General features: G+C 43.1%; 1 protein-coding gene across 1 annotated transcript; it reads right to left on the reverse strand.

The window, feature by feature from the left end:
• Nucleotides 1–5124: 5124 nt before the first annotated feature.
• Nucleotides 5125–11204, reverse strand: ENY2 (enhancer of yellow 2 homolog (Drosophila)). The gene is made up of 4 exons (XM_010084959.1): nt 11146–11204; nt 8254–8324; nt 6204–6278; nt 5125–5297 (listed from the first exon to the last, which is right to left on the reverse strand). The coding sequence occupies exons 1-4, from the start codon at nt 11193–11195 to the stop codon at nt 5221–5223; spliced, it is 273 nt and encodes a 90-aa protein (XP_010083261.1). The 5' UTR covers nt 11196–11204; the 3' UTR covers nt 5125–5220.
• Nucleotides 11205–11342: the final 138 nt, after the last annotated feature.

Raw genomic sequence — 11342 nt, forward strand, 5'->3', positions numbered from 1 at the left:
TCTGCGTGGTAACTGGCTGGCCTCCAGGTACAGGCTATTCGTTCACTGCTGGCGTGCAGGAAAGGGAAGGAGGAAGATGTTAAGTAATGAAAGATTTTCCAGAGCTCTGTGTGTGCCTCCAGTTGCATTAATTCACCGACTCAGTAGATGGGGTAAAGGGAGGCGTTGTCCCTTCCTCGCTGGAAGGCCCAGTCAGCTTCTAAGGCAGCACTGACAAAAAGCCCCTTCAACTCCAAACACAGTTCTTTCTGCTCTCGTTAAACACCTTCCCTTAAAGACTCCCTGCTGTGCCAGTGGAGCTAACGGGCTAGCTCCTGTTCTCTGTGCAGCTGCTTCAGGCCCTGAGGAGATGAGATGCCAGCAAGATGGCTTTTGTGGGGCACTGGTATCGTATAGGGTTCCTTTCTTTCCCCTTTCCTGTGTCCAGACAGACACTATAACTGCATTTCCCCAGCTCTCAATCAGGAAGCAGGCTCCGAGAGGACAAGGAACCAAGCGCGATGTGGCTGGCAGCAGGCAGGGGCCTCACCAGCCAGAGCAGGGTGGGCTGGGGACAGACCACACTCCAGGCTTTCAGGCAGGTTTCTGGTGATGAGGCAGATCTGAGGACAAGCTGGGGAGTCAGTCGCTGGTCCAGGACCAGTAGAGGAGTTTTTCACTGTGATTTCCAGTGTCAGTGCTTTCAGGAAATGAAGCGTTATGTTTGCCCCCTGCACCGAGATGTAAGCACTGAACCCTGCGCTGACTTTGTACGCAGGCAGCTGATGGGAGCTAGGCAGCAGAAGGGGCCGGGCTGCCCTGCCCTTGTCAGCGTTCACCCGCAGGCTGCCAGAGACAGATTTTACCAGCAGCAGTGTGATAGTTTACCTCAGGATCAATGATTGAAAGAATGGATAACCCCTTTCCTAGTGATGCCAACAAAAAGAAATCATCGGGGTTTTCTTAGAAGGATATTTTTAATGATCTGCTACTAAATCACTCAGTTACAAGGTAAGCGTAAAGAACATTTTTAAGAATAATACTGTTCAGATGGAAAGCACCACGGTAAATGTGACATATACTAAAGCAGGATTAGGCCTTTTCTCATTCCAAGCAGAATGCTGATTAACCTACTCATACACTAAACTGGTGAAGTATAAATTATTTATGAGGAAAAGAATTCATTTTTCTCATTTTGGGCTCCAGTCATTACAAATTTGGCTCTGCAGCCACAGCTGTTTCTTTTAGAAACTGAGCAGCTGAGAAAAACAGGCCAAGTGGAACACAATTCTGATTTCAATTGCAAATATTTAGAAATTTCAAGAAAGCCAGCAGCTAAAAGCATTGGATATTTTTCATTTCTCCAGTGAAAACTCAATCACTAAGTAAGTTAAAGCCACACTATCAAGGTACCACAATCACTACAATTAAACATGTTCCATTATGTGAAAGAAAAGATGAGGAAATGGGCTAGGTAGTGCAGAGCTGTCATCCCAAAGGACCCTCAAGATAGAAGAGCTGAGAAGCAGCAATAATTTTTTAATAGCACTGGTGGACTCTTACTGGATTTAAACAGACTTCAGACATGCTTTTCTCCAAGTGATAAAGGTCTGTACTGAAACATTATGGCAGTAAACAAGAATGAAGAATAATGGGAAAAAAAGAATAGAAAAAAAGAATTGAAAAACCTGTAGTAGTAAAATGATGAGGTTCTATCTGAGATGTGAGCTAAGTTTGACATCTCAGCAGAATTTCTTGATGTTACTGTTTTATAACATTTTTTTGACTGGACTATGTGAATGTGGAAAAGTATTCATGGGGAAATAATTATCAAACAAATTAGAATCCAGCCAGTTTCTGTGTATTTCAGACCCCTCAGGGCCTGACTAAGGGAGAGGCTAAGCTAACTTTTTTTCTGTTGCTCTTTCATTGACAGCAGTAGGACTATTCAGCTCACTGTCACATAGAATTTGGATTAGTGTGCACCCAGAGCTACACCAATTTACTCTAGCTGTTATCTGACCCATTATTTCAATGTCAATTTAACAACTGATTTGATTTTTTACAGGCTTGTCTACAAAAAGACCAAGCTGAATCAGCTACAGGGCTGCCATCTAGAAGTGTATGCCTACAGCTGAGGTAATGCACATCAATCATACAGTGTCACTTCTTGGCTGTCTAGTTCTGGGTGCTGTAGGCATGCTTTGTAAGGCATGGATGCATTTCATGACATTGAAAATGCTGAAATTTTGAAGAAAAAGTAAATGCATATACCTGTCTGCATATGCTATAGGTGTGGAACCTTTAACAGCACAGGTCATTTACTTTTCAGTGGGAAAAAAAAAAAACCTCAACAGGACAATAGTGTTCTTGCTGAATCCTGGATGTTACCAATTGTTTTCAGTATTCAACCGAAGGAGTAGAAACTGAGGTTGTGCAGAGAACAGTTTGCAAAACAAAGCCACCTTGTGCATCCGAGAAGAAAATCTGCAGTTAAAAAGGGTAAGGGGACTTCTTTATTCCTCCAAAAACCATCTCCCATTGCTGATATCACCCCAAATCTCACTCAATTCTTAGAAGATCCATCCAGATACCTCTGACCAGTCTGCTCCAGTGTAATTTGGATCTGCACGTGTTGTCAGACAGGCGTTTTGCCTAGCTGTTGAACGGAGGCTGCACTGGTGTGATTACTAGAACGCGCTGTGGGACCACACGGCACCAGGCTGTTCACCTCAGAGAGCAGCTCCTGTTACCCTGAGATGGGGAGCCGCTGGTGTGTGTCTGGAAAGCAGGCACTCTCTCCTCTTCCTCCTGGGGCTCTGAATCCTCTTGCATTTTAAGCCAGTCTGGGCAGAACTTCACAACTGATTTTTGGAAGCATGTGAAAGAGCTATTTGTCAAGCCTTTAACTTAAGATGGGTCAGCACAACTTTCTGAAAATTCATACAGCGCTCAGTCTTATTCTGTGCCAAGCATAAGCTGCAAGCAGAGGAGAACTGTGCCACACTTGCAGCAACTGCACTTCAACTGTCACCTTCTAGACGGAATGTCAGATGCTTCCTAATCAGACAACAAGCCTTTCACAGTTCCGTGTATGAATACCTTCAGTCTGGCCCTCTCCCACCACCGTGAAGGAGACACGTGGAAGCTCTGGAGCAAGTCATTATGTGCCCACAACACACTGCAGCCGTTCATCACGCAATGGCTTTTAAAGTCACGAGCAAAATACCAAAGCGCAGCAGGAAAGACCTCCAAGAACAAAAGAGTAAGAATACAGAAGATATTTTACAGCCTTGCCATATGTTAAACGTAACTCAGCTAGCGCATATCCTGCTAGATTGTGTGAAGAAACATTCTGTACTCCATCAGTTACTAACATTGGATAAATCAAATCTAGAATGAAGAGCTCAGAATAAATAGACATATATGCAATTCAAACAGAACATACTCATTGCAAATGAAGTTGCAATCAAACATTGAATTAACATACTCAATGCAAATAAACTTTTTAAAAAAGAAGATCGACTTTTAAGTGGAAGAAAGAATTTTCTTCTTTCTGACATCCCCCATTATTTAACAGTGTAGTGACAATGACCTACAGCAGGTATGCTCAAACTGGCACAAGGGTAGATTTCAAACAGCACAGCACAGGCCCTCGGAATATCTGTACTGCAGCAGATCCCTGATCCTGGCTCCTGCCGTGTTCCAGTCTCTGCAGGAACTTGCTCTTGATTAGACAGAAGGTGTTCATGACCAGTTACATCTTGTCCCGTTGAGCATCGGTACTGCCCCGTTTATACTGACGTTTGTCTAGTGCCCGGCTTCACCTGCAGCTGTGGCTGGACCCTTCTCGTGCCTGTTCCCCCGTTCGCAGTCTGAGCAAACAAGTCAATAAAACACTCGCAGCCTGGCACTGATAGTCCTGCCGCTGCCATTTCAGCTCAGCCCTGTGCACGTGACCAGCACAGCTCGGCCGCAGCCTGGCTTGCCAGCAAACACGCAGTGAGGGCAGCCCAGCACCTTATTTTTCTCCTGGAATGCCAAGGGAGGGTCGGGTGGTGGCACGGGGCTGGAGTGCTGCGGGCGGGGAGTGGCCACCGCCCATCCCAGGCGTGAGGTGGGGGTGCCCCGAGCTGCTCCGAGCTGGCAGCGCTGGCTGGGGAATCCCAACACAAACCCACCACAGCAGGCACAACTTTCCAAGCTCCACGCCAAGTGACGATTTTTAGAGTAGTATTCTAGTTCGGAGTATGAAGATTTATGTTGAGTCAATTCATTTCTCACAGTAGCAAGTCACAACAGTATCTAACTGCTCATTCAGCTTCTGCTTCTCCTCTGTCATCCATTAGACACCTCAAACTGAAGCTGGCAAAAATTAGACGTTCTCCCTTTAAAGCCCCTTTCCTGATCCCTTCTATTCATCAACTTTATTTTTGCAGCTATTTATAGATCTGGCTGATGGTGCAGTTCCAGATACAAGAATTTAAAATGTGTCATCATCTTAAGAGACTTACGTTGTCAAATTACAGTACTACACTTAAATTTCAAAAGGCCCCAAAGATACACATAATTAAAAATTACCAGTGATATGGGCAGAACTAGACAGCAGTTGTCATGGATCAGAATACTGACCAAAGTAAATGTGAAAACTGTTCATGAAAGATACAACTGCCTTTTTCTGTTTGAAGAATTCAACCTCCTATGAATTACTGACTGATGATTTGCAACACAAGTCAGAGACTTCAAGCCACTGACTTTTTAGCAAAGAAGTACTGAGAGGAATGCTACCAACAGTTTCACGTGGTCTTAGCTTGTTTATGCTGTCCAGCTGCTTGCTCAGGAAAATGACAAAGGATATACTCAGTAGTATGTCATATCCCATGTTTCACAGACTTTTTCCACCCTTCTGCATTTCTAGTTAACATACTTGTTAATTGCGCTTTTCTGAAAATCTGAGCAAGTTTGCACAACCACATAAACTTGTGGATTATTGAGAAGTGGAATAAGTGACACCACATCGCAGTGCACTGAGAGAGAGAAAAGCCTTAGAACCACAAGTCCACAATTTTTTTTTATTAAAATAACACCAAGTTTAAGAAATCGATGCAGTGCAAAGAAACTTCAACTCATCATACAAAAGAAAATGATTTTCCGTCCTTAACTATGTAAACTGCATTCCAATCCTGACATGACTGACATAACACAGAACCAGAAACACCGTATCCCAGGTGAATGTCACAGTTAAAGACTGGCATGCTGGGCAAGGAAGGTTCTTATTCTTTGCAAGAGCTCTTTCTTTACACTGTCTGGCACCAAGGCTGAAACACAAATAAGAAAGCAAGACGTAAAAAAGACAAAATGGAAAATATGCTAATACCAACCTTTCACAACAGTTACTTGTATTCTTCATTCTTGCTATTCTGTTAATACCTCACGTAACTGAAGCTATTTGATTTTCATATAGCACATCTGTATTTTTTCCATTTAAAATAGCCTAAAATTGAAGTCTGTTGAGAACACTGTTGTTAGTCGTAGTTTTTTGCCTAGCCATAGTCAAGAAAATTGGAAAGTCTGAGGGAAAGGATTATTCAATAGTAAACAGTATACAATCACCAGAAACTAGTTTGATTATCCTGCCTGTTTTCTTCACAAATCTAAGGCCACCAAAAAAAAAAAAAAAATCTCAGCCATGACCTCAGAGTAAAGCTCTTCAAGTTATTTGGAAGGTCTGTTTTCATTTAAGACTCAATGAAGTTTCTCCCACTAACACCAAAGCCCATTAGAGAGTCCAAGAAGAACTATATAAAGAAGACTGCAGTATTTCCTGAAGAGATTCCATTTTTCTGTATCCCTGTGCTATGTCCTTTCCTTTTCCCACTTCCTGTTACACTAGCATTGTTAGTTCAGATTTTCCATCTTACAAAGAACTGGAACTTTAAAACATCTCTGCTGGGATCATTAAGTCAATTATAAAGATCAATACAGACTCGTGACTAAATAATGTAACCTGCAGAAGCAGTCCGCACACACAGCTCATTACGGATTCTGAATGGCTGTGACACAATACAAATTCACATATTTTATTTGTAGTTAGTAACAAGCTATTAACATTTTTCCTTGAATCCAACACAACCAAGTTCATAAGGCTGCTTTCAAAATATTAATGAAATCCAGGAAGGAACGTTTATTGATGTACTACCACATCCATGTCTGGAATTTCTTACCTCTGCCTTTGGGGGTGATTTCTGCCACCAAGTCATCAACAGTAACGTGCTCTAATCCTTTTTCTTTAATGACATCTGGGGAAGAGCAAGACCGACATTTTAAATCTTTTCATCCATTCATTAGAAGGCAAAAGCTGTGCCAATGATGAAGAGACAAAACCTGCAGGCACAGGACATCTGCACGCACAGGACATCCGAGGCTAGGAAGCAGCCTGTGACCGAAATGCAGGTTATTAACTCAGTACTGCTGCGCCGTACAGTGGATTTGGTCTCTCATTCATACCATAGGTTCAAGGATGGGAAGTTGTCACTACCGATGCAGCTTGATCAGCTCATAGTTTAAAATCACATGTTACAAAGTTGAAGCTTATCTGAGCATTACCGGATGTGCATATTACTGGAATGTTGCAGTGGTTCAAAAGTTGGTCCATTTATCTCTTAAAACACAGTATTTACATAATAGTGAGAAAGACATGCCATCAAAAAAAGACTTTGTAGATACACGGGAGAGCACAGAGACAGTAAATACTTAATACTCTTCTTAACTGTTTTAAACAACATCTCTCTCTATATTTCAGCAAAGTAAACATGCATATCTGAAAGAAAGGTATCCATCTACAGGCAAAATAAAAGCTATGTTTAAGATATACTGTATGATTAATAAACACTAGTATTTAGACAATAGTCTACTGATAGTGCCTTGAAGACTACTGAAAAATCCAGAAGTCAATGCTGAGAAGAAACCTCAATTCAGTCGTATAAACCTAAAATATTTTGTCTAAACATGAGAGTTTTTAACTCTATGTCAGTACGTACGATAGTCCTCAAGACACTACATTATGTTTTCTGAACTGACATCACGTGAACTATGTGTAAACTGTTTTTTCTTGGCTGAATTCCCTGCGGAAATTAATCCCGGATTGCTCAATTATTGGCCCTTATCCACAATGGCAAGAGGCTCCAGAAGCAGCTACCAAAAAACCCCCCATCCCAACAAAACAACAACTACAAAAATCCCAACCTCCCCCAGTCCCTCTCTGTCCTTTCTTTTGGAGATTATCAGGCCTGTATCAAGGACAAATGAACTTGTATTTCCATTCTCAGCAGCTGCAGTTACAGTTCAGAGTACTAATATCAGCCCAATAAGTTACATAACTTTGCTACAGCAGAGTATAAAGTGTGTAGTTAAGAAGCAACTCAACATCCTTTCCGCTAGCTGAAATTCGCGACCCTATTGAAATGAGTAATCTCTGGCAGCGGCATCAGGCAGACGACTGCAAGCATGAATCATTTCAGCCTTCTCTGCAAATCCACCTATGAAAACAATTTAACACACTCAGCCCTACAAAAAGAAAAACTTTGTAATGGAACGTTGATTTGGGAGGCTCAATAGACAAAATCAGAATTAAAGTGAAGGCTAAACAAATTTGTTATTTGCTTTAAGGACATTTCATCTTGTGGTAATATTCCTGGGTGCTTAAACTGTTACCATTTGTAACAGTTTCATGCAATTTAAAAATCAGCACATTGTTGTACTGCTAAATACTTAACTCAAACTAAAGGTTTGGGTATTTAGAGGTTCATCTGCTTGTTTTCTCTCATCTAAGTAGATGATCTTATTTTCAAGAATTGTAATCAGAAAGAGTACAAATGCACTTCTTTCTCTCCCATATGCAGAAAACAAAGTTCTCTTAAGTTTCTAAGTTGTGTACCACTGTATTTGCTCCATTTTCCTCTATCTTGGTTTCTGTTCTCCTCTGGTAAGGAAGTAATCTCTATCAAGACAAAAAGCTGTATCGTAATGAATATTTCGGGAATCAATCCCAATACTTTTCTCAGAAGCTTAATAAGGTTCAGATCAGAGACTAAGTTTCAAGATTTTTTTTGCCAAGATGCTTTCTTGCATGCAAAACCAATTGCCAGGGATACTTAGCTCTGGCCCAAGTCTCATTTAAGTTGACTGTTAGGCAGTAAAACCTTCATCCAGGACTTCTATTTGGCCAAAACCTCAGCTGGTTACAAAGGATATTAGTTACTTAATCACGGTTACCTTTGCAATGTGCCTTCAGCTGATCCTTCCAGCCGCATTCAATTAATTTGGCTCTCAGCAACTCTTTAAGGCTGTTAAGACAATATGCAAACTTGTTAGGAACAGCAAACGTTCCTGACAATTAGCCTACAATTAGTACTCACAGCAGAGCTCCCAGAGCAGCAGCAGAATGGCTGAGCAGCGTGTGAATCCCAACCCAAATGAGTACCAAAGTCACTTTACCGTGTTGGACTATGAAGAGTTGGCGGCTCAGGAGCTAATTCACGGTATTTTTTCGGGCAGCATTGATGCTGCAGCCACAGAAAATAGGTAGAAGAACCTGAACTGCCCAAGTCTGCTCAGTTAGCAAATGTACACTAACTTTCAAAGTTAGAATATTTCACTTGAAACCAGGCCCTCGAAATAAATAAAACCTTCCTCCCTCCTTTATGGAAGGAGAACTCTGTACTACTGTCTTCAACTTCTCTCCCCAGTTACGCTTTACGTTGTGTTGGGTGAAGACAAAGATATTGTACATCTTATCCTCCACAGCGTGGTTAACAGTTGTAAGCATCAGCATCAAGGACTCAGGCATTAAACAGAGAAACACACAACAATCTGCTGCAATGATACATCTACTCTGTACATCAAAAAAGAGAATATTGAAACCTAGCTAAAAGAGTGAAAATTAGTGCTGAAGAACAGAAGAAGAGAAAATGAAGAGACCAGTGAGGAGTGGCGTTCCTCATGGGTCAGTGTTGGGACTGACGCTGTTTAACATCTTTGTTGGAGACAGGGACAGTGGGATCAAGTCACCTTCAGCAAGCTTGCCAATGCAACAAAGCCGTGTAGTACGGTCAATGCACTGGAGGGAAGGGATGCCAACCAGAGGGACCTGGACAGGCTGGAGAGGTGGGCCCATGCCAACCTCATGAAGTTCAACAAGGCCAAGTGCAAGGTCCTGCACCTGGGTTGGGGCAACTGCAAGCACAAATACAGGCTGGGAGAAGAACTGATTGAGAGCAGCCCTGAGGAGACTGACTTGGGGGTGCTGGTTGATGAGAAGCTGAACATGAGCTGGCAGTGTGCGCTTGCAGCCCAGAAAGCCAACCGTGTTCTGGGCTGCATCAAGAGAAGTGTGACCAGCAGGTCGAGGGAGGTGATTCTGCCCCTCTACTCTGCTCTCGTTAGACCCCACCTGGAGTACTGTGTCCAGCTGTGGAGTCCTGAGCACAGGAAGGACATGGACCTGTTGGGAGCCCGTCCAGAGGAGGGTCACAAAGACGATCACAGGGCTGGAGCACCTCCCCTGTGAGGACAGGCTGAGAGAGTTGGGGGTGTTCAGCCTGGAGAAGAGAAGGCTTCAGGGAAACCTTATTAGCAGCTTCCAGTACTGAAAGGGGGCTACAGGAAAGATGGAGAGGGACTTGTTACAAAGGCATGTAATGACAGGACAAGGGGTAATGGCTTTAAAATGAAAGAGGGTAGATTTAGATTAGAAAGAAATTTTTCCCTGTGCAGGTGGTGAGACAGCGGCCCAGGTTACCCAGAGAAGCTGTGGATGCCCCATCCCTGGAGGGGTTCAAGGCCAGGCTGGATGAGGCTTTGGGCAACCTTGGCTGGGGGGAGGTGGCCCTGCCCATGGCAGGGGGGGGAACTAGATGATGTTTAAGGTCTCTTCCAACCCAAACCATTCTATGATTCTGTGAAAGTAGGATATGATAAAATAAGCTTTAATATCTTTGTCCTTTACTCCCATCAGCTAGCAAGCCTACTTATCTTATACCATCCTAAATAACTCTAGCAAAATTCTGTTTTTATTAATTAAAGGATTGCAGCAAGAGGCTGAACTGTGTAGGTCTAATCCCTTTTTCGCAGTGAACTGTGCACAGAGCAGATGAAGTGATGACAAAATGCACAGTAACAACACAGGTGAAATTCACTGCTTCCGGATATTTTTTAATTCAAGAAATCCGAGTGCCCTGTCTCTGATTATAGTACAGCTCTGATAAAGCTTGTTTATAATTTAGCCTTTGACATTCTGTCAAAACTCTTCTTACTCTTAAACAAAAGAAGTCCCAATACCATTTCAAGAAATTGCTTGCTCTGCGGAAGCTCTGTGCAGTCTCCAAGGGGATGGTCCCAACCAGGAAAGAAGTCGAGCACAGACACTGCGTCTGTCCAGGAGAGGTCACGCTTACACTAGGCACAGGGCTATGCGGTGGCCTAGGAGGAAGACTCCTTCTCATCCAGGCCCTGAAATGTGAAGGAACTAGAGCTTTTGGTGCATGGTCTCACACAGACAGTGAAATGATGAGGAGGAAAATGTCATAAGGGAGTCAGTGATATGTAAATACAATGTATACAGAACGGGCTGAAGAGACAACAAAAGGCCAAAACCTAGCAGCTGCACTGCACGGCGTGATTCACTTGTTTGCCTTTACTGGGGTCTCTGCAGCGACTTGCACAAGTGCTGTTTTAAGTGTTCCACTGTAAATTTCTTACCCTAACAAGAGAAGAGCCAGGAGCACAAGAAAAGCTTAAAAGCAAAAAGGAATGGTTTGTCTCATTCTCTTTATCAGGAAATAACAAGATTTAACAGCAACAAATTTCATTTAATGGTGATTTTTATATGAACCAAGAGCTTTCCAACATGATACACCAGAAGAAGGAAAAGCTTGAGAGTTCACAAGCCGTCCAGCCCATCCTTTATTTTCCCAGCTTCTCTGTTCAAGTGTAAAACTAGAATAAAACTGCTCAAAAGGTAAGAGTAAGGGGTTTTTATAGAGCTTTATATAATAGATCAGACTCACGTGCAGGGAACTGAAGAATTTAGAGTTAGGTTTATCTTTAAACAGTTCAGGCCTGGCAGCACCCAGACCCTTCCCGGCAGGGAGGGGGACACCGGCTCACCGCTCTCGCTCTCCTGTTTCGATGAGCTTCTGGTTGATGGTGGCTCTCATCTGGGCATCTTTGTTTCATCTGGGCATCTTTGTTCATGGTGCCAGTCCAGGCTGTTCACAGACCTGCGCGGAGCAGAGGACAGCTGTGACAACCGCTGGTGTCCCCGGCGCAGCGGCAGGACCGCAGCCACCGCGCGTGCAGCGACA

The sequence above is a fragment of the Pterocles gutturalis genome, unplaced genomic scaffold, assembly GCF_000699245.1.
Source record: "Pterocles gutturalis isolate BGI_N339 unplaced genomic scaffold, ASM69924v1 scaffold21340, whole genome shotgun sequence".
NCBI lineage: Eukaryota > Metazoa > Chordata > Aves > Pterocliformes > Pteroclidae > Pterocles > Pterocles gutturalis.